This window comes from Procambarus clarkii, chromosome 22 (genome assembly GCF_040958095.1).
Source record: "Procambarus clarkii isolate CNS0578487 chromosome 22, FALCON_Pclarkii_2.0, whole genome shotgun sequence".
Lineage (NCBI taxonomy): Eukaryota > Metazoa > Arthropoda > Malacostraca > Decapoda > Cambaridae > Procambarus > Procambarus clarkii.
Window position 1 is genome coordinate 44,169,616 of NC_091171.1, and position 24,496 is coordinate 44,194,111.

The window sequence follows — 24,496 nt, forward strand, 5'->3', positions numbered from 1 at the left end:
TAGTGTGTGGAGGGTCAGTACTGGGAGGTGTGGGATATCTGGGGCTTGACTCATATATTCAATTATTTACTTATTTGATTTAATAAATCGAAGGACCACCCACTTTTGAGAAAAGAGGGAAAACTAATAAAAGTGATCATTAGAATACCACTAGAGAACCAGTGTCTATGGATAATTATTAAAAGGATAATCACTTGAAATAATGAATGGACTGTATTTTTAATTAATTAAAGTCAGAGCCTCAAAGACCTACATTGGGGGGGGGGGGGGGGGTATTTCCAGAAATTCATATACATCTAGGAACCAGTGTGGTTCGCCACCAGTTCATTGCTGAGTAAATGATATTATAAATCTAAACTACTATAGATTCAAATATGAGAACTCAAATTGTGAATATTAAAGATCATGAATTACTGAGCAACAGTCAGAGCAAACACATTAATTACCAATCATCATTTCTGGTAATAATCTATTCAATGCAAAGATTCTACAGGAATTATATAAGAATCAAAAATCATATTAAATAAATTTGTACGAAAAATGTCTTAGCTTTAAGACGATTTCTGTAACATCATTTCGTCATTCGTCCTCGTGGTCACAGGATCTCCACAAAGAAAGAACTCCAGGTGAATATCACGAATGAAGAGAACCAACTTGATGACTCCTCGCATACACGCTGAAATCGGAGAAATTTAAGTAGCATTTGAATAGGCTACATTTTATTTTCAATATTCATGAAAACGGAGGAAATTGTCAAACTTTTACTAACGTTGTATATTGGGTATCCTCGCTATATGACGACAAACTACTCACAAATATATAATCTAGGATGATGCATCAAACGAGAAACATATACTTATCGCAAGCGTATTGAATACTGAGGTCTGCCGGAACCGCGTCAGCCAGTCCCTGACGTCCACTGCTGTGTACGTGTAATTACGGGTCTTGGCTTCAATTGTTGACGCGTTATTATAGTTGATAGCCTATACAATCAAATTAAGGATTAAATCATACAATTTAAAGTAACTGAGAATCCACTGTGAGGTGAATGTCTTGGGTCAGTGTGACTTGTAACTGATTTGTTACTTGACATCACAACACAGCATCATCATGATTACTCAAATTGGATGGGAAATTATTTGCTCTTAGTCAGAGCTATGTGCTTGTAGTTTCTATGTTGTAGTATGTGCTTGTAGGGCTTGTAGTTTCCGTTTGCATTGTTGAGCAGCAGCTCTAGTGGGGCGGGTGCTCGGTGGATCAGAATTGTTGTCCTCGGAAACTGTTGGTGAAGCTGGTTCTGATAAACACTCTCGTTCTGCTAATTCGAGAGGTACCAACTTCTCTAATGTTTTTAGGATAGTGTTGCCTCGGCACAAAACCTTGACTACTCTCAGGATGCCTTGGTGATCTGGGTGGATAGCAACAATTTTGCCTATAGGCCATTCTGACCTTGGTCCATCACTGTCAACCAATACTAGGTCTCCTGGTTTAAGTTGAACTTTATTATAGGGACTCGAAGCTCCATAGTGGTACTCTCGTAGAGCTGTGAGGTACTCTCGAGTCCACATCTCATTCCACCTTTCAATTACTCTTGAGAGATGTTGGTAACTTTCTACTAAGTCACTCCTGGTTACATGGGAAGGGTCGACGGGGTCCTCTTCTGCCAAAGGTATCAGAGGGCTCAGCAGGCCTCAGCAGGCCTCCATGTATCAAGTGTGAGGGACTCAGAGGTTCTCTCTGAGAAATCATCTGATAGGTAAGTTAATGGGCGGTTGTTGACTCGCGCCTCAATTTCCACGACGAGTGTTTGGAGTTCGGAGTAACTAATTTTCTGTCGATGCAAGGTTTGGGCAAAATGTGACCCACCGCCGCTTTCAGTAATTGGCATATGTTCGGTATAAAAGTCGGAATTTCAAACTTCGAATACGTGCAGAGAGCCAGAATTTGGCTCCAAAATATGGCTCAGTTATCGGATTTGAGATGTTTGGGATATTTTGAAAACTGCAGGGGGGGTTTGGGCTAAATGTGACCCACCGCCGCTTTCAGTAATTGGCATATTTTCGGTATAAAATGTCGGAATTTCAAACTGCGAGTACGTCCAGAAAGCCAGAATTTGGCTCCAAAATATGGCTCAGGTATCGAATTTGGTATGTTTTAGATATTTTGAAAACTGCAGGGGGGTTTGGGCAAAATGTGACCCACCGCCTCTTTCAGTAATTGGCATATTTTCGGTATAAAAATTCGGAATTTCAATGAATTTGGAATTTCAAAGGACAGGGTCAGTTCTGGGAGGTATAGTGTGTCTGGAGGGTCAGTTTTAATTCCTTCTCTGATGCCACAGTTTACAGTTTCTGACACATATTGGCACTCCACTCCTCGTCTAATTTGTGTGAATTAATCCGAATTAATTTTGTAATTAATAGTTTCCTGTTTTATACAATAATTCGCGTTTCGGATAGTGCCATAATATCTAGCGAGTCTGTGTACTCAAGAGCACTGAAATATCTTGTGTGTTTAATACTCCTATTGTTTGTGTCGTATACAGGCGTTGATTCGCCATAACGTGGCTGAAGAATGTTGACCAGACCACACACTAGAAGGTAAAGGGACGACGACGTTTCGGTCCGTCCTGGACCATTCTCTTGGCTTGAGAATGGTCCAGGACGGACCGAAACGTCGTTGTCCTTTCACCTTCTAGTGTGTGGTCTGGTCAACATTCTTGTGTCGTATACATTTAGGGTGTTGATATCCTGGTGTCCGAGTCCATCCATAGTGTTTTTAGACAAGTTTTTTGCATTCTTCTCACTGATTTTCTTTACATTTACGTCATGTCCCCATAATGTCCTGAGCGACCTTCCAGTCGCCCAACCATACCTCTACAGTCTCACAGTCTATAGTCCTGTTATCTACCACTTCCAAAGAGTCTAAAAGGTCGCCCAACCCTAAATAGGTGAACCCCGTCCCGAGTGTACATAAAGTTCTGGCTATTGAACGAGTCACACTTGTTGATTAAGGGTATTTAATAACTAAAATAATGTCTTAAAAGACATTATTTTAATGTAATTTAATTTAATGTAATGTATTTTAATGTAAATAATGTCTTAAAAGACATTAAAAAAACATTACCAGACTTAAAAGTCTGGTAATGTTTCCCAACTGACCCTGACTATCACTCGCCACCAGCCCCGGATCTCAGCAGACTGTCATATACCATAGAAACCCCGCCGCCTTTTTTTCTAATCACATCTAGTGTAAAGTTGAATCCATATGCGAGTCTCTCACTTCCATCCTTACCAACATTATTCTCTCCAACAGAGGCAGACAGGTACCTATACCAGCCGCAGGAACACACACCCTTATCCAGCAGCCAAGTGGCCACAATATCCAAGAGGAACGTAAATTCAACGTCAAATCAACGTCACCAACGTTGCATTCTTGGACAGGACGTTTTGTGCCAGAGATAAGGGGAACAGGTTAAGGCTTTGCTATCCGGGAGCTGGAATTAGAGATATTGTTGGCAACATGAATGATATTATGACGGGAAATGGGAACAAACCCATTATTTGTATAAGTACAGGGGGTAATGATGTTGGACGAGTTAGGAGTAAGGAACTGATACAGAAATTTAACAAAGCCATAGAATTAATTAGGAGCAAGGGAGAAATCCCGATCATATGTGGCATTCTTCCAAGAAAGGGAGTGGGAAATGAATGGTTGTCGAGGGCACTTAGTGTCAATTGCCGGCTGGAAAAAATATTGCAAATCAAATGCAATATCTTTCATAGACAACTGGGAACACTTCTATGGAAGAAATGAAATGTATGCTCGTGATGGGGTGCATCTATCGAGGGCTGGGGTTGTTGCTGTTGTGAACTCGTTGGAACCAGTGGTTAGAGGCATTTGTTTGGGTTTAAACTGTTAGATAGTGGTATGGGAATTGATAGGGAGGAAGGATGTATCAAGAGAGCAGTACATAGTAGTACAACATGAACATCATATCATGAACAAGCCACAGGCGCGGCGCCAGTCAGGCGGCGGCAGACAATGGAAAAAGTTACACCTCGGTACAAGTTAACCAGGAGGACTGGTCAACGGTCACCGAGTCACGAAGAGGTCAGAGTTGATGCCGTCATGATAATCTTCAGGGATTAACCCCTAAACATCAAATGCAAACCCTCATGTTCAGCTGGGGAGCAGCAGATCAGGGAAGAGACACAGTAGAGTGGGCGCAGCCCAGGAGGACGGTGTGTGTGGACTCAGGGAGGGAACATCATCTCCAGGAAAACTGTGGAGCACCACACGAGTAAGTACGGCTCTCTTGTGCTAAAACACCTCATTCAGTACTCATGGCCTCTAGTAGGAAATATAGTTAGGGAGTGTCTTATTTAATTATTCCAAATAAAGTCATATATTGTTAAGTGTTATTAAATGTGTATTAATGGTTCCTTGTTTTAATGATACTGGGCCTACCGTCCCCTTTGCCCTAGTGACCTAGTGTCCGTAATTATCCAGTACTCCCCCCCCCCCTCCCCCGTCCGTACCGTGTTGAGGTGTTAGTATTGGGTGTGTCCCGCCTTATACTTGTGAACTCTATAGTTTCCAAGTGGTCAGGATTATTCGAGCGTCAGGCCAGGATCCTTGTACCGTTCAATTGTCCCCTACACCTGTCCTGGCAGGTTTATACCATCTGTTTAGCCTACGGGGCCTCGTAGCCTGGTGGATAGCGCGCAGGACTCGTAATTCTGTGGCGCGGGTTCGATTCCCGCACGAGGCAGAAACAAATGGGCAAAGTTTCTTTCACCCTGAATGCCCCTGTTACCTAGCAGTAAATAGGTACCTGGGAGTTAGTCAGCTGTCACGGGCTGCTTCCTGGGGGTGGAGGCCTGGTCGAGGACCGGGCCGCGGGGACACTAAAGCCCCGAAATCATCTCAAGATAACCTCAAGATAACGAATCTCACACCGGTCCCCTGTACGGTAACTCAGGGTGGTGGCAGCGTAACTCGGTAACTCATACGATAGGCTGTGACTGTAATATCTCTATCTTTCTGTCTCACTTTCCCTCACTAGTTTCTCCTCTTCCTTTTGCCTCACTTGCTCTCGTTCTCGCTCTGCCTCACTCCTCCTCACTATCTCGCTCTCTCTCTCTCTCTCTCCTCTGTTTACTGGTTTACGTCTTCGTATGACGGCACGAATGTTTTGAACATCTTACATGATCGATATAGCATCCGTTATTACCATAGAAGGAGCGGAGATTGCACGGTTAGTTCAGTGGTAGTAGGGGTGCGCGGTCGAGATATTACACTGCCTCGTATGGGCCAATAGGCCTTCTGCAGTTACCTTTGTTCTTATGTTATGTTCCTAACTATCTTGTGTGGCGTGCGGTGGGAGACAGGTAGCAAGGGTACAGTTCAGAACTAATGTTTCGTAGTCGACGACGCTCCAGTTTCACTGTCCAATCTGCTGTGACGGGGTTAAGGGGACGAGGGAGCACTAGGCTCATATAATTTGCTTCCCCTCGGAATATATTATAAATTCTTGCCCAAAGAAAGCAGCCCCCACCCCCCCAGCTCCCCAGTGGTTACTGAGCTACGAGGCTTACTCAGCAAGTGTATAGAACGGGGCATTGCCCCCTAATACAACCATAGCCAGATAGACAAATTAAGGTGATTTAATAGATACACAAAGATATTTGCCAGATACACAAATTAAGGGTTTAAAATTGAATGTAATTTACATAATTTACTGGTTTGTTTTATCTGTTTGTTTTTATTTTGATTTAATTATCTAGTTTTCAAAATATGACAGCAAATATTTTTAGTTTTTTTGAAGACCATATAATTCTTTACAATATTATAGTACAAATTAATATATAATTTAATAGGAATTTGCATAACAAACTTTACGTACGCCGCGTGCTGGGACGCAGAAAGACGGCGTTAACTCCACAATAGTGTCCCCTATTAATGGGTATTAATGGTCCGTTTTCTCTGATAGTGCACAAGGTGTCGTCTGCCGAGGTTTAAACCGCCCGCCGCCACGCTCAGCTGTTGACCAACGTTACCGCAAGTCTCTTTATAGTGATTCCTAAACACATGTATATACCTTAACTTAGCATAAATATGTAAACCGGGTTAATATATATAATAAGACTGTTAATATGTTGAGAGATTTATTGATCAAGGGGTTTAAAGAAGCTAAAATTGAGAGGATATACAATATTAAAGCCGCGTGTGGGAGGCTTTACGGGGCGGCAACTATTTCATTCATTTGTGAAGTGCAGCTGAGGGTAGACGTGAGAGACCTCGGTGTGGACATACCCTTGTTTTCACTCCTTATCTCTTATAGCTGGCGGGGGCGCTGGCCGACACCAATACGGGTGAAACTTATTAGCCATCCCTGCAAGTGCCATGTGATAATACCTGGCCGTATATCGTGGAAGGAGGAAGTTGTAGTGGAGTTGGGCCCGCGTGGTGGCACAGAACGCCCGCCAATTCTAAGTGTTTCACCTCCCACAGATTATTTGGATTTTATCGACGATTCCCTCGGAATTCTGGGCATGGTGAAAGGTAAGTGACTTGGTGTGTGTGGTGTAGACGAGAGGCAGCCACACTTAACCTCTCCTAGAGCAGTGTCCGTCTTGGATCTTGCTGCTAATGTTTTCACCCCTGAACTTTAAATCACCTCATGAGATATAATTAGGCAACTTATTCCATGTTGGCGTATACAGGGCATTTTTGTGCACCCCTGTTTGTTTGGAAGAATTTATTTGTTTATGTTTCACGTATTTGGCTGGTGTGGAAGTAGTTATTGATGTGTTATATCAGTGAACAATGGTGTTCGAACAGTTGAGGTTCCTTATGTTGCCAAGAAGAAGGATGTTGTGCATCCTTGGCTGATGTTGTCACTCGGACATGCCCTAGATGACCCCTGCAACACACAGGGGTCAAGCCCCCAGATGACCCCTACAACATACAGGGGTCAAGCCCCCAGATGACCCCTACAACACACAGGGGTCAAGCCCCCAGATGACCCCTACAACACACAGGGGTCAAGCCCCCAGATGACCCCTACAACACACAGGGGTCAAGCCCCCAGATGACCCCCTACAACACACAGGGGGGTCAAGCCCCCAGATGACCCCCTACAACACACAGGGGTCAAGCCCCCAGATGACCCCTACAACACACAGGGGGGTCAAGCCCCCAGATGACCCCAGCAACACACAGGGGTCAAGCCCCCAGATGACCCCTACAACACACAGGGGTCAAGCCCCCAGATGACCCCTACAACACACAGGGGTCAAGCCCCCAGATGACCCCTACAACACACAGGGGGGTCAAGCCCCCAGATGACCCCAGCAACACACAGGGGTCAATCCCCCAGATGACCCCTACAACACACAGGGGTCAAGCCCCCAGATGACCCCTACAACACACAGGGGTCAAGCCCCCAGATGACCCCTACAACACACAGGGGGTCAAGCCCCCAGATGACCCCAGCAACACACAGGGGTCAAGCCCCAGAGAGAGATCGGTACTGCAACAAACATGCACTGCAAAACGACATCGTAGACTTTTCTTAATTTGTAATTGCATGAAAGCGTCCCATTATTGTGTGGTTAAACCACCATTATGCAGTCACCCGGTTCATGGCGGTAGTGGTGTTTGTAAGGCGAGAGGGAGGGACCAGCACCCTGAGGCTACGCGCCACAGGAACCCACACACTTGTGTATCATTACCCATAGCTCACGAGTTTCTAGAAATGTTCGGAAAATGATGATTATCGCACAGCCTCCGGATGGATAACAGGCAGCCCGAAGGGGGGGGGGGGGGTTCCAGGAGGTGAAATGTGGTTCAATTAATTCATTGTAACATCTTGTAGCCTGATTATGGGCACCCAATTTCTCTACTCTAGAAAATTATATTAATATTTCTTTGATATTTATCTTTTAAAACATTAGAAGATGCTAATTATGTTAGTGGCACACCTGACTGCCATGTGTGTTCGCGCCACAGGTTTGGATATTTGGCTGCGTTGGCTAATTCCCAAACTTGCGGGGCAAACTCAGTCGACTGGACCAGAGTTGGAATCCACGGCAGGTTAGGCGTTTGGGAAAAGTTTCCTTTCACCTAATGCCACTCTTCACCTAGCAGTGAAATATAAAGCAGAGGATTAGGCAACTGTTATGGGTTGCATTCTGAGGAAGGGAAAGGGAACTATCAAGGGGGAAAGCGCCAAGTCATTACGACTATATGGCACTTGGAAGGGGTCAGGATAAGGATTTGGGATGGACGGGAGGAGAGGGGGAGAAGGAATGGTGCCCAACCATTTGGACGGTCGGGGATTGAACGCCGACCTGCATGAAGCGAGATTGTCGCTCTACCGTCCAGCCCAAGTGGTTGGGTAACATCAGAAGTTGACCTAAGGGTGACCTCGATAAACCCAAGTACAGTCTTCTTGTTTCGTTATAACGGGAATTATCATTGGTTTTCATTGTTAGAGAAGTTGCACCATCTTCACAAGGTGTCCATTGCATATTCGTAACTATTGTAACTATTGTTTGTAACTATTGTTTGTAACTATTGTTTGTAACTATTGTAACTATTGTAACTGCAACCTAACACGAGATTATCAGTTAATATTACACAGCAGTAGTGAAGCCTGTGCCTACTTTTCTTTGGTTCGTACAACAAATTAACACAAAGTAAATTTTTGGGTTCGCATTTTATTTTATCCATTTACCAAATAAAACCCAAATATTCGTAATTCTCTGTATGAACAACGAGTTGAATTTCATTTTAGCAGAGGGAAGCTGAAGATAGTGGGATTTAACAGCGGATAAAGCCTAGTCCGAAAAATGGGTTCTACATCCTCCATTACAAAAAAAAAAAAATGCAAGAAACAGACATACGAGAAAACAATATAAAACCTAAACACTAAAAGAAGCCTCCACGAGGAACCTGTGACGGGGGCACTGTAACTAGTGACGGGGACACCATAGTTAGTGACGGGGGCACTGTAACTAGTGACGGGGACACCGTAGTTAGTGACGGGGGCACTGTAACTAGTGACGGGGGCACTGTAACTAGTGACGGGGGCACTGTAACTAGTGACGGGGACACCATAGTGACGGGGCACTGTAACTAGTGACGGGGACACCATAGTGACGGGGGCACTGTAACTAGTGACGGGGGCACTGTAACTAGTGGACGGGGACACCGTAGTTAGTGACGGGGGCACTGTAACTAGTGACGGGGGCACTGTAACTAGTGACGGGGACACCATAGTGACGGGGGCACTGTAACTAGTGACGGGGACACCATAGTGACGAGGGGGCACTGTAACTAGTGACGGGGCACTGTAACTAGTGACGGGGACACCATAGTTAGTGACGGGGGCACTGTAACTAGTGACGGGGACACCATAGTTAGTGACGGGGGCACTGTAACTAGTGACGGGGGCACTGTAACTAGTGACGGGGGACACCATAGTTAGTGACGGGGGCACTGTAAACTAGTGACGGGGACACCATAGTTAGTGACGGGGGCACTGTAACTAGTGACGGGGACACCATAGTGACGGGGGCACTGTAACTAGTGACGGGGGCACTGTAACTAGTGACGGGGACACCATAGTTAGTGACGGGGGCACTGTACCTAGTGACGGGGACACCATAGTGACGGGGGCACTGTAACTAGTGACGGGGACACCATAGTTAGTGTCGGGGGCACTGTAACTAGTGACGGGGACACCATAGTTAGTGACGGGGGCACTGTAACTAGTGACGGGGGCACTGTAACTAGTGACGGGGACACCATAGTTAGTGACGGGGGCACTGTAACTAGTGACGGGAACACCATAGTTAGTGACGGGGGCACTGTAACTAGTGACGGGGACACCATAGTGACGGGGGCACTGTAACTAGTGACGGGGACACCATAGTTAGTGACGGGGGCACTGTAACTAGTGACGGGGGCACTGTAACTAGTGACGGGGACACCATAGTTAGTGACGGGGGCACTGTAACTAGTGACGGGGACACCATAGTTAGTGACGGGGGCACTGTAACTAGTGACGGGGACACCATAGTTAGTGACGGGGGCACTGTAACTAGTGACGGGGACACCATAGTTAGTGACGGGGGCACTGTAACTAGTGACGGGGACACCATAGTTAGTGACGGGGGCACTGTAACTAGTGACGGGGACACCATAGTTAGTGACGGGGGCACTGTAACTAGTGACGGGGGACACCATAGTTAGTGACGGGGGCACTGTAACTAGTGACGGGGACACCATAGTTAGTGACGGGGGCACTGTAACTAGTGACGGGGAACACCATAGTTAGTGACGGGGGCACTGTAACTAGTGACGGGGACACCATAGTTAGTGACGGGGGCACTGTAATTAGTGACGGGGGACACCATAGTTAGTGACGGGGGCACTGTAACTAGTGACGGGGACACCATAGTTAGTGACGGGGGCACTGTAACTAGTGACGGGGACACCATAGTTAGTGACGGGGGCACTGTAATTAGTGACGGGGACACCATAGTTAGTGACGGGGGCACTGTAACTAGTGACGGGGACACCATAGTTAGTGACGGGGGCACTGTAACTAGTGACGGACACCGTAGAGTGACGGGGGACACCGTAGTTAGTGACGGGACACCGTAACTAGTGACGGGGACACCGTAGTGACGGGGACACCGTAGTTAGTGACGGGGACACCGTAGTTAGTGACGGGGACACCGTAGAGTGACGGGAACACCGTAGTTAGTGACGGGGACACCGTAGTTAGTGACGGGGACACCGTAGTTAGTGACGGGGACACCGTAGTTAGTGACGGGGACACCGTAGTTAGTGGGAGTGACTGGGACACTAGCTAGTGAGGGGGCAGCCCATCCGGCGCCAACTGCCATCGCCCACTCCCGAGGCCCATGTCCTAATTCCACACCCAGCTTACTAACATTACTAATATTACAACCAACCACCAAATTTTTGCTTTTCCAATTAGCCAGAAACCTCATCTGCTTTTGTCTCCATTCCCTCCCCCCCCCCCCACCCTGCCATCCTCCCCCCCCCCACCCTGCCATCCTCCCCCCCCCCCACCCTGCCATCCTCCCCCCCCCCCACCCTGCCATCCCCCTCCCCCCCCTACCTTGCCATCCCAAATCCATGCCAAATTTGTTGGTCATAAAAAAAAAGGAAAACAATGAAGCCAGTAGTTAAGTCGAGGCTGGTGGTCGTCTGCCTCGCAGAAAAACGCAAATATACTATTGAGGACAAAGTGACCAGTGACCCAAGAGAAACGTTAATGCAACGTTAACAACGTTAATTTCACATTGAATTAACGTTGTTATTCTTGAATATTAGTGTCCACTGGGGGCTGACTAGGCTTCAGACTGCTACCATTTATTTATAAACGGGGGAAAAAATAGTTTCCTGTTATTTTTTAATTTTAGGATGTGAATACGTGTAAAAAATTTTTTTAACATTCGCTTCATTGACTTATCCAGGATACAGTGTTTATTTAGGTTTTATGTTTGTATCCTAGTGAAATTTTGGGCGCAATTTCTGATATGATAATGCTTATTCCATCGTTCCTGAATTTAAGGGAGTCCTAAAGGGTCCTGTGAATTTATTATGGCTATTTCTACAGGTGTAGTTATAGTATATTTGGTTAATAAATGGTTTATTAAGGTATTCATGGACGATAATGTTCATATTTATCTGTTTGTTTGAGTGGTGAGGCTAACACTGACACCCTTACAATGGCCGATATTGAGTTTCTTAGACTTTTCTTGTTTCTAGGGAGTTTAAATAATTTATTATGGCCCCCATATGGCGTCCAGTTGGTGGTGTCAGGAAGGTCTTACAATGGGTCCAAGAACTGGACCCCCAACGATAGTTAAACTAAGAAATTTACATTTGTGGTGAATGATTCATAGAGCTTTCATTTATTTATCATGTGTCCCGCTCTCATCCAGTGGATGATAGTGGGAAGATCACATTCAGGGTCATACACTACCCACAGTAGGCATACTTGATATATTTGTGTAAAATCTCTGGTAGAATGTTGTTTCAATAACCTTGAATCTTGAAGTTACCTTGAAGTGTTTCCGGGGCTTAACGTCCCCGCGGTCCGGTCGTCGACCAGGCCTCCTCGTTGCTGGACTGGTCAACCAGGCTGTTGGACGCGGCTGCACTGAGGGTAAAGTCATCTACACTGTACAGTTTCATCAGTACGTTGCATTCTGGAATGTTACGTATGATTTTGCACGCCATATTTGATTAAGGATTTAAGAATATAAAAACCATGATAAGCCTTTACCCATAGAGGCTTATCATGCCCTTCTTGCTAGAATATATAGCCTAATATTGGCTTGAACGTTGTAGGCAAAAAAATTTCACTGGAACGGAACTGAACACATTGGATTTAATCAGTAAACAAACGGAGCAGCTTACCCAGCGATATAACCGAGAATAATGCCGTGTAGGCTATTACAAAATAAGTTTCATTACATCGTATTGCTATAAAATATTTTCTCATATATAAATCACGGCACTGTGCTTTTATTGTGAATGCAGGTTATACATTTGCAAATATATTATGGAATTACTTCTCTTCACAGCCATTCCACACATTGCACAACCGTAAGATTACCGCAAACAAGCAACCTAGCCGTATATGAATAATGGTGTGATGCCTTTTTGAATTCCTTCGCAATCAGTTGTAAAATAAAATAGGGAACTAACACAAGATATTTCAAATAAATACACATAAAAACAATTTTCAATACAAGGATAACTAGAACGAAGAAGTCATAGATATAAAGTAGACACGAATGAGCCACAGATCTTAGAAAGAACGTGTGTGTGTGTAATTACAGGATGAGAGCTACGCTCGTGGTGTCCCGTCTTCCCAGTACTCTTTGTCATATAACGCTTTGAAACTACTGACGGTTTTGGCCTCCACCACCTTCTCACTTTAGCTCCTTCCAACCGTCTACCACTCCGCTAAAGAAAACGTTCTAATATTTTTTCGGCACCTTTGTTTCCTCAATTTAAATCTGTGTCCTTTTGTTGGTGAAGTTGGTGGTTTCAGGAATTCCTCTTTATCACGTTGGTCGATTCCTGTTAGTATTTTGTAAGTTGTGATCATGTCACCTCTTTTTCTTTTATCTTCTACTTTTGGCATGTTTAATGCCTCTAGCTTCTCGTAACTTGTTTATCAGTTCCGGAAGTTATTTTGTAGTTTGCCTTTGAACCTTTTCTGTGTGTACTTACCTAGTTCTACCTACCTAGTTGTGCTTGGGGGGGGGTTGGGTTGAGCTCTGGCTCTTTGGTCCTGCCTCTCAACTGTCAATCAACTGATGTACAGATTCCTAAGCCTACTGGGCTCTATTATATCTACATTTGAAACTGTGTATGGAGTCAGCCTCCACCACATCACTTCCTAGTGCATTCCATTTGTCAACCACTCTGACACTAAGAAAGTTCTTTCTAATATCTCTGTGGCTCATTTGGGCACTCAGTTTCCACCTGTGTCCCCTTGTGCGTGTTCCCCTTGTTTAAATAGACTGTCTTTATCTACCCTATGAATTCCCTTGAGACTCTTGAATGAGGTGATCATGTCCCCCCTAACTCTTCTGTCTTCCAGCGAAGTGAGGTTTAATTCCCGTAGTCTCTCCTTGTAGCTCATACCTCTCAGCTCGGGTACTAGTCTGGTGGAAAACCTTTGAACCTTTTCCATTTTAATCTTATCCTTGACTAGATATGGACTCCATGCTGGGGCTGCATAGTCCAGGATTGGCCTGACATATGTAGTATACAAAGTTCTGAATGATTCCTTACACAAGTTTCTGAATGCCGTTCTTATGTTGGCCAGCCTGGCATATGCCGCTCATGTTATCCTCTTGATATGGGCTGCAGGGGACAGGTCTGGCGTGATATCAACCCCCCCATGTCTTTTTCTCTCTCTGACTCTTGAAGAATTTCATCTCCGAGATGATACCAAGTATCTGGCTTCCTGCTCCTTACACCTATCTTCATTACATTACATTCACTTGGGTTAAACTCTAACAACCATTTGTTCGACCATTCCTTCAGCTTGTCTAGGTCTTCGTGTGTGTGTGTGTGTGTGTGTGTGTGTGTGTGTGTGTGTGTGTGTGTGTGTGTGTGTGTGTGTGTGTGTGTGTGTGTGTGTGTGTATGTATGTGTGTGTGTGTGTGTGTGTGTGTATGTGTGTGTGTGTGTGTGTGTGTGTATGTGTGTGTGTGTGTGTGTGTGTGTGTGTGTGTGTGTGTGTGCAGCAAGAGATGTACCATAGTGTGTCACGATGCTGGTACTGTCACGTCCCTCCCGAGACTAGACATGTATTGTCCATGTCATTCAGTTAGCGTAGCAACGCTGCATTGGGTGGTCCGCCAGGAGCCGCCAGGTCCGGGGTTAACCCACTTAAAACTCTCTCTCTTGACATTTCTCCATTATGGAAGCTTAGTTATTTTTCCATCGTTTGAGAAGTAGAGTGATCTAAATAATATTAAATAATAATGTCGGCATTCTGAAGTACGGTGCGAGGGATTGAAAGAATGTGACGGGATCTTTTTTGTGTGGGTTTAGGGGTGTCTTTACGTGGGGCATTTACCGAATCTAGCTAATAAAATTCAGGTTACGGTATCTGATCTCTGGTCATAAAATTTTTTTTTTTACAGCAGCATGACTTTTGAAGGTATGCTGCACTTGCGAGTTGCTTTTTTGTAGCTACGTTGACACTTGTGCTACTTTCCATGCTGTACACCGTTATAAGCATCTTAGTTTAGTGAGTCTTTAAGAAGTGTGCTTGTCAGTTGTTTAATTTTGAATTGTGGGGTAATAAATATGAGAGGGTGAGAAAGGTCTGTTGCACATGATGTGTGTGTCAGTCCTCATTGTCTGACTGCTTCACGTGATTGTCAAGGAGGTGTTTTGATTTCCAAGGACGCTAGGATAGAGAACTGGATAATTGTAATGCACTATTTCGCAACTTTCTCTCTTAAGGCCAGTTTAGTTGTGAAGGTTACTGAGTTAACATTATGTGAGCCATCGACTCCTGTGATCCTCGGACACACACCAGTATGGGATTAGGCTTGACTATGAATATGTATAGGACACGAGGTTGTATGTACAGAGGGTGTATGTATATACACTGCTTCTCGTGGTATTTTGAAGAGTCCGGAACTCCGTTCGGGGCTGAAGTATTTTATTTTAATTTAGGTATTTATTATGTACTTATCCCAAAGGCGCCTTAATAACTCTCCACAGGTTAATTGGCCTTTAATTTTAAGCTTAACACCAGTCCATTAAGTGTGGGAAAGTGTTTACCATTGATAAGTATGGGAGCATAACTGGAGTATACCTGGAGAGTGTTTCGAGAGTTCTACTCCCCAAGCCCGGCCCGAGGCCAGGCCTTGACTTGTGAGAGTTTGGTCCACCAGGCTGTTGCTTGGAGCGGCCCGCAGGCCCACATACTCACCACAGCTCGGTTGGTCCGGCACTCCTTGGAGGAACTTATCTAAGTGCCTCTTGAATACATCCACCTACGTTCCGGCAGTGTTCACCATGGATAGGTATGGTATAGTGTTTACCATGGATAGGTATGGTATAGTGTTTACCATGGATAAGTATGGTATAGTGTTTACCATGGAGAAGTATGGTATAGTGTTTACCATGGATAAGTATGGTATAGTGTTTACCATGGATAAGTATGGTATAGTGTTTACCATGGATAAGTATGGTATAGTGTTTACCATGGATAAGTATGGGATAGTGTTTACCATGGATAAGTATGGGATAGTGTTTACCATGGATAAGTATGGGATAGTGTTTACCATGGATAAGTATGGTATAGTGTTTACCATGGATAAGTATGGTATAGTGTTTACCATGGATAAGTATGGTATAGTGTTTACCATGGATAAGTATGGTATAGTGTTTACCATGGATAAGTATGGTATAGTGTTTACCATGGATAAGTATGGTATAGTGTTTACCATGGATAAGTATGGGATAGTGTTAACTATGGATAAGTATGGTATAGTGTTTACCATGGATAAGTATGGTATAGTGTTTACCATGGATAAGTATGGTATAGTGTTTACCATGGATAAGTATGGTATATTGTTTACCATGGATAAGTATGGGATAGTGTTTACCATGGATAAGTATGGTATAGTGTTTACCATGGATAAGTATGGTATAGTGTTTACCATGGATAAGTATGGTATAGTGTTTACCATGGATAAGTATGGGATAGTGTTTACCATGGATAAGTATGGGATAGTGTTTACCATGGATAAGTATGGTATAGTGTTTACCATGGATAAGTATGGTATAGTGTTTACCATGGATAAGTATGGTATAGTGTTTACCATGGATAAGTATGGGATAGTGTTTACCATGGATAAGTATGGTATAGTGTTTACCATGGATAAGTATGGGATAGTGTTTACCATGGATAAGTATGGGATAGTGTTTACCATGGATAAGTATGGTATAGTGTTTACCATGGATAAGTATGGTATAGTGTTTACCATGGATAAGTATGGTATATTGTTTACCATGGATAAGTATGGGATAGTGTTTACCATGGATAAGTATGGTATAGTGTTTACCATGGATAAGTATGGTATAGTGTTTACCATGGATAAGTATGGGATAGTGTTAACTATGGATAAGTATGGGATAGTGTTAACTATGGATAAGTATGGTATAGTGTTTACCATGGATTAGTATGGTATAGTGTTTACCATGGATAAGTATGGTATAGTGTTTACCATGGATAAGTATGGTATAGTGTTTACCATGGATAAGTATGGTATAGTGTTTACCATGGATAAGTATGGTATAGTGTTTACCATGGATAAGTATGGGATAGTGTTTACCATGGATAAGTATGGTATAGTGTTTACCATGGATAAGTATGCGATAGTGTTTACCATGGATAAGTATGGTATAGTGTTTACCATGGATAAGTATGGTATAGTGTTTACCATGGATAAGTATGGTATAGTGTTTACCATGGATAAGTATGGTATAGTGTTTACCATGGATAAGTATGGTATAGTGTTTACCATGGATAAGTATGGTATAGTGTTTACCATGGATAAGTATGGTATAGTGTTCACCTGCTGGCTGTTAGCACACCCTGATCCTTCCCTGGGTCTGGATGTGCTAACATTGCTAACCTTTCATCGACAATACAAAAATTTGCACCGTTGTCTTGAATCAAGGAAACAAAATTGATCTTAGCCTAGTCGCTACATTAATATCAATCAATAGTATCATTTTTCAGGCGTTCTTCATAAGCAATCAAGCAACAACATATAATTAAAAACATGGTTAACATAATACTACTAAATTAAGTGCTGTTCACAAGAATATAACTGATGTATCCCTGACTGTCTGTCTGTCTGTGGTCTCTGGACAGTCCAGCAAGTCTTCCCCAACAGTCTGAGAGAACAAGAACACATCGTAAACCTTATAACAGCTAGGGGGACTCTCCGTATTACTTTCTAATTTATTCTCATTTTCCTCCTTATGAAATGGGTCAATAATGGCTGTTGACCGCCATTTTCCAAGATGGGGGGAGGCGGTGGGGGGGGGGGGGGGAGGGGGAGCAGGACAACTATATTTTACTGGGACTTTGAGGATGTTAGTCCCCCCCCCCCCCTCACTATATATAATATAAGCCAAGTCCCGTTCTTATAAGAGTAAGTGTTTTTTTTTCAAGTTTTCATAAAATGAGTTTACTGTGATACAGTGTGACGTTATTTCCAGGGCACGAAGGGGGACGTTCGGGCACGTTTAATATCATCACTGTTCACCCAGCAGTGTACAGGTACCTGGGAGTTAGGCAACTGTTGTGGGTGGCATCTAGAAGGTAACTACTGGTCTCTGGGGGGGAAATCCCCCCCCCCCCCCACCACAGGCAGGCGCTGGGGAGCCGGGCACAGAGATTGGTTAACAGACATTCCCTGGCCTGTTATTAGTTAGCTTCATCGTTACTGTACTCACCTCATTGTGCTTGCGGGGGGGGGGGCGGTTGAGCTCTGGCTCTTTGGTCCCACCTCTCAACTGTCAATCAACTGGTGGACAGGTTCCTGAGCCTATTGGGCTCTATCATATCTACATTTGAAGCTGTGTATGGAGTCAGCCTCCACCACATCACTTCCTAATGCATTCCATTTGTCAACCAACCGGGAGCCGGTCGTCCGAGCGGACAGCACGCTGGACTTGTGATCCTGTGGTCCTGGGTTCGATCCCAGGCGCCGGCGAGAAACAATGAGCAGAGTTTCTTTCACCCTATGCCCCTGTTACCTAGCAGTAATATAGGTACCTGGGTGTTAGTCAGCTGTCACGGGCTGCTTCCTGGGAGTGGAGGCCTGGTCGAGGACCGGGCCGCGGGGACACTAAAGCCCCGAAATCATCTCAAGACACTAAAGACACACTCTGACACTAAAAAAGTTCACGCTTGAGTCTCAACATTGGTATCGCTGATAAGTTGTCAGCTTCATGTAACTTATGAATGTAAGCATCAATATTTGGAGCAGTTTTGTCAGTGTTTCATTATTTGTGTGGTTTGTTTGGAACTTTTTTTGTGCTGTTTTTGAGCCTTTGTGTGTTGTGGCTGGAACTTTGCGTAGGGTGTATGGAACTTTGTGTAGTGTTTGAACAGTTGTGTGTAGTGTGTTTGTGTAGTGTGCATTGTTTGTTTGGACGTTTGTGTTTGTTTGGACGTTTGTGTTTGTTTGGACCTTTATGTGGTGTATTGTCCAAACCAATTATTCTGTAATTGGTTTTGGCCTTTGTGTGGTTTGTCTGGATCTTTGTGTGGTTTGAGTCATTGTATGGGTCCCCTATTTGTGTGTACGTATGATAACATACTACTTGTGAAGGAGGAACTTTATATGTGTTTATCTCTCAGAATGTTTGGTAATGTTTATTTGTGATGTGTGTCTATGTATGTATTAACACGTTGTACTGAATGGGGTGAGAATAGCTTGAGCTACCTCATCCCTTTGTGTGTATTTTACCTCAATAAACTTATTTCAATTTCAATTTCTTTCCTCAGCTCGGTGAGTGTTGACCACTAGTTGATGCCTCGGGCGTGGTGCGTAGGCCTAGCAACACTTATCAGTGTTGCCAGAGTACTTGACAAATGGAATGCATTAGGCAGTGATGTGGTGGAGGCTGACTCCATACACAGTTTCAAGTGTAGATATGATAGAGCCCAGTAGGCTCAGGAATCTGTACACCTGTTGATTGACAGTTGAGAGGCGGGTCCAAAGAGCCAGAGCTCAACCTCCGCAAGCACAAACAGGTGAGTACAAATAGATGAGTACTTATCAGTGACCACGGGGAGGTGAGGTTTAGCTCTACAGGCCCGGCTCACCGTCCTTGTTGTACCTTTTGCTTATAATTTAACTATTTTGATGTTCGAATTATTTTTTCTGACATGGTCTTAAAGGCGTGGATAGAGGTGGCTTCCACAACTTCTTTCAGTGTACTCATCTAGTTGTGCATGCCTGGGTTGAACTTCGGGTCTTTGGTCCCGCCTCTCAGCTGTCAATCTACTGGTGTAGAGGTTCCTGGCCCTACTGGGCTCTTATCATATCAACATTTGAAACTTTGTATGGAGTCAGCCTCCACCACATCACTGTCTAATGCACGACATTTACTAACTACTCTGACACTCAAAACGTTCTTTCGAATGTCTCTGTGGCTCATTTGGGTACTCAGTTTCCACCTGTGTCCCCTTGTGCGTGTACCACCCGTCTTAAATAATCTGCCCTTATCTGCCCTGTCAATTCCTCTTGAGAATTTTGCATGAGGTTATGTCTCCTCGAACTCTTCTGTCTTACAGCGATATGAGGTGCAATTCACATAGCTTTCCTCTTAATTCATGCCTCTTAGTTCTGAGACTAGTCTACTGGCATACACCTGAACCTACTCCTCATTCGCCTTGTGCTTGTCAAGGTACGGACTCCATGCTGGAGCCGCGTACTCCAGAATTTGTCTTATAGGAGGTATACAGTGTTCTAAATGATTTCTTAAAGTTTCTGAAGGCATTTCTGATTTTAGCCAGCCTCGCATACGTTGCTGATGATATTCTTTTGATGTGGGCTTCAGGAGACAGTTTCGGCGTGATATCAGCTCCTAGATCTTTCTCCCTGTTCGTTTCGTGGAAAACTTCATCTCCCATTCGGTATCCAGTGTCTGGCCTAGTTCCTCCGCCTATTTTCATTACCTTACATTTACCTGGGTTGAACTTTAGTAGCCATTTGTTGGACCATTCCTTCAGCTTGTCCAGGTCATCTTGTATCCTGATACTATCTTCCTCCGTCTAATCCTCCTCATAATTTTGGCATCATCAGCAAACATTGAGAGGAACGCGTTCCACTTACTGACTCCCCGTAAATGGTACGGTAACTGCCCTACACGCCATCCAATCCTTTGCGTTTCCAGCTTCCACTTGTGTCCTCTTGTCGTAGCTTCTTTTTTCACCTTGAAGAGGCTGTCGTTATCTACCTTGTCCGGTGTGTCGCTCTGGCTGGCTATTTACCCCGATTATCTGAAGGAATTTATTCATGAGTTATCTCTTCAGATTATCTAGTTCCAGATCAGTGTCCGTGCATAGTGGTGAGCCCTCAGGAGAGGTTATCGTGCAGGGGGCAGTAGTTATCGTACGTGCAGGGTTATCGTGCAGGGGGCGTACGGTCCCTAGTACCCCCTGCTGGTCCCCCCCCCCCCTCCTCAGTGACAGTCTTCTGTCTCATCCTTCAAGACTAGGAAAAGGGGGGGCAGGGGGTCCTAGCCAGGTTTGGAGGTAGGTGTGGGGCGGGTCCTGGCCACACCTGCCACACCTGCCACCCACTGCTGCTCCATGCACGGTGCCCCACCACCGCTGGACCCCATGGAAACTAACGGGTCGACGAGCGGGACACTGGCACTGGTCCAGAACTATGCCGCCACACACACACACACACACACACACACACACACACACACACACACACACACACACACACACACACACACCTTCGTGTATCATAACCAACTCAAGATATATTCCCTCAGTACACTATTATCGCCAGTTGTTTTCTCAAGATGTGGCTGTCATGCAGCTTGAGGGAGAGAAAAGGTATGTGCATGCAAGCAGGCGCGATTGTGTGTGTGTGTATTCACCTAGTTGTGCTTGCGGGGGTTGAGCTTTGGCTCTTTGGTCCCGCCTCTCACATATATGCATGCACATATATTTTCTCTCCCTCAAGCTGCATGACAGCCACATCTTGAGTTGGTTTAGGGGCTTAACGTCCCCACGGCCCGGTCCTCGACCCGGCCTCCTGGTCGCTGGACTGGTCAACCAGGCTGTTGGACGCAGCTGGTCGCAGCCTAACGTACGAGTCACAGCCAGGTTGACCACGTATCCACAGATACAGGAGGACACAGATACAGAAAATTGGAGGGGGAGTGTATGTGAGGAACACAATAGGAGATTTGAGTAAATCTTCACACAAGAGTGTATGGGGGTAACTATCTCAGCCGAGAAGAATGGTGTCAGATTAATAGTGGCGGAGGACCCTGACCTTAGAGTTACAGCCCCACTCCTGTGCCAGGTAAGTCCAATACGGGCTCACCATAGCCCGTGCTGCTTGGCCAGGACCGTGGCCCCGGAGCCAAGATGGATCTCACCACTTACACGAGCACAAGGACTGTGCTGACTGTTTAGTCTGGTATATAACACGTGACTCAGTATAGTGAACAATGCACAAGAGGTATCATGGTACTTCCTGTGTAGTGCCAAGCAAAATGGAAAAGAAACAAATATGGGCGTGTTAATGAAGCGGTCTACCTACCTTACCTTGAGGCTACCTTGAGGTGCTTCCGGGGCTTAGTGTCCCCGCGGCCCGGTCGTCGACCAGGCCTCCTGGTTGCTGGACTGATCAACCAGGCTGTTAGACGCGGCTGCTCGCAGCCTGGTCACTCGAAGCTGCTCCGTCAGTAGGTCCTGTGGTGAAAAAATGGAGAAAAAATAGGAATTTATATATACGATATACGAAATATATCGTTAAATCAAACGAATGTTTGATTTAACAGAAAGGAAAGTAGTTATTCAGCTGTGGTAAGTTTTGGTGCGCCTCGTGTTGACTACGGTACGTGTGCACTACGGTACGTGTGGACTACAGTACGTGTGGACTACGGTACGTGAGGACTACTGTACGTGTGCACTACTGTACGTGTGCACTACGGTACGTGTGCACTACGGTACGTGTGGACTATGGTACGTGTGCACTACGGTACGTGTGCACTACGGTACGTGTGCACTACGGTACGTGTGCACTATGGTACGTGTGCACTATGGTACGTGTGAACTACGGTACGTGTGAACTACGGTACGTGTGAACTACGGTACGTGTGCACTACGGTACGTGTGAACTACGGTACGTGTGCACTACGGTACGTGTGCACTACGGTACGTGTGCACTACGGTACGCGTGCACTACGGTACGCGTGCACTACGGTACGCGTGCACCACGGTACGCGTGCACCACGGTACGCGTGCACCACGGTACGCGTGCACCACGGTACGCGTGCACTACAGTACGCGTGCACCACGGTACGCGTGCACCACGGTACGCGTGCACTACGGTACGCGTGCACCACGGTACGCGTGCACCACGGTACGCGTGCACTACGGTACGCGTGTACCACGGTACGCGTGCACCACGGTACGCGTGCACCACGGTACGCGTGCACTACGGTACGCGTGCACTACGGTACGCGTGCACTACGGTACGCGTGCACTACGGTACGCGTGTACTACGGTACGCGTGTACTACGGTACGCGTGCACTACGGTACGCGTGCACTACGGTACGCGTGTACTACGGTACGCGTGCACCACGGTATGCGTGCACTACGGTACGTGTGCACTACGGTACGTGTGCACTACGGTACGCGTGCACCACGGTACGCGTGCACCACGGTACGCGTGCACTACGGTACGCGTGCACCACGGTACGTGTGCACTACGGTACGTGTGCACTACGGTACGTGTGCACTACGGTACGTGTGCACTACGGTACGCGTGCACTACGGTACGCGTGCACTACGGTACGCGTGCACCACGGTACGCGTGCACCACGGTACGCGTGTACTACGGTACGCGTGCACTACGGTACGCGTGCACTACGGTACGCGTGCACTACGGTACGCGTGTACTACGGTACGCGTGTACTACGGTACGCGTGCACTACGGTACGCGTGCACTACGGTACGCGTGTACTACGGTACGCGTGCACCACGGTATGCGTGCACTACGGTACGTGTGCACTACGGTACGTGTGCACTACGGTACGCGTGCACCACGGTACGCGTGCACCACGGTACGCGTGCACTACGGTACGCGTGCACCACGGTACGTGTGCACTACGGTACGTGTGCACTACGGTACGTGTGCACTACGGTACGTGTGCACTACGGTACGCGTGCACTACGGTACGCGTGCACTACGGTACGCGTGCACCACGGTACGCGTGCACCACGGTACGCGTGCACCACGGTACGCGTGCACCACTGTACGCGTGCACTACGGTACGCGTGCACCACGGTACGCGTGCACCACGGTACGCGTGCACCACGGTACGCGTGCACCACGGTACGTGTCCACTATGGTATGTGTGCACTACGGTACCCGTGCACTACGGTACGCGTGCACCACGGTACGCGTGCACCACGGTACGCGCGCACCACTGTACCCGTGCACTACGGTACGCGTGCACCACGGTACGCGTGCACTACGGTACGCGCGCACCACTGTACGCGTGCATTACGGTACGTGTCGACTCCGATGTCCCAGCATAAACACCCTATGTTCCAAAAGGATACGATGGTTTACAGACGCAGGGCGACAGAAGTGCTCTGAGAACACCAGGTCACGTCTCACACCAGGTCACGTCTCACACCAGGTCACCTCTCACACCAGGTCACGTCTCACACCAGGTCACCTCACACACCAGGTCACCTCTCACACCAGGTCACCTCACACACCAGGTCACCTCTCACACACCAGGTCACCTCTCACACCAGGTCACCTCACACACCAGGTCACCTCACACACCAGGTCACCTCTCACACCAGGTCACCTCTCACACCAGGTCACCCCACACACCAGGTCACCTCACACACCAGGTCACCCCACACACCAGGTCACCTCACACACCAGGTCACCTCTCACACCAGGTCACCTCACACACCAGGTCACCTCGCACACCAGGTCACCTCACACACCAGGTCACCCCACACACCAGGTCACCTCACACACCAGGTCACCTCTCACACCAGGTCACCTCACACACCAGGTCACCTCGCACACCAGGTCACCTCACACACCAGGTCACCTCACACACCAGGTCACCTCTCACACCAGGTCACCTCACACACCAGGTCACCTC

At 46.3% G+C, this 24,496-nt stretch overlaps 2 protein-coding genes across 2 annotated transcripts in view; both read left to right on the plus strand.

The window, feature by feature from the left end:
• Positions 1–6,275: 6,275 nt before the first annotated feature.
• The window catches only part of LOC123759664 (cyclin-dependent kinase 4), a 404,090-nt gene continuing 385,869 nt past the window's right edge, over positions 6,276–24,496 (plus strand). The window contains exon 1 of the mRNA XM_069328918.1: positions 6,276–6,567. The gene's annotated coding sequence lies outside the window, so the exon portion shown is untranslated. The remainder of the gene's footprint in view (positions 6,568–24,496) is intronic.
• On the plus strand, positions 15,658–16,773 carry LOC138367560 (uncharacterized). The gene has a single exon (XM_069329259.1). It carries the CDS (start codon positions 15,658–15,660, stop codon positions 16,771–16,773), a length of 1,116 nt encoding a protein of 371 aa, XP_069185360.1.

Coding starts and splice junctions, on each gene's coding strand:
- LOC138367560 (XM_069329259.1), top strand. CDS start 15,658: ATGGATAAGTATGGTATAGTGTTTACCATGGAGAAGTATGGTATAGTG.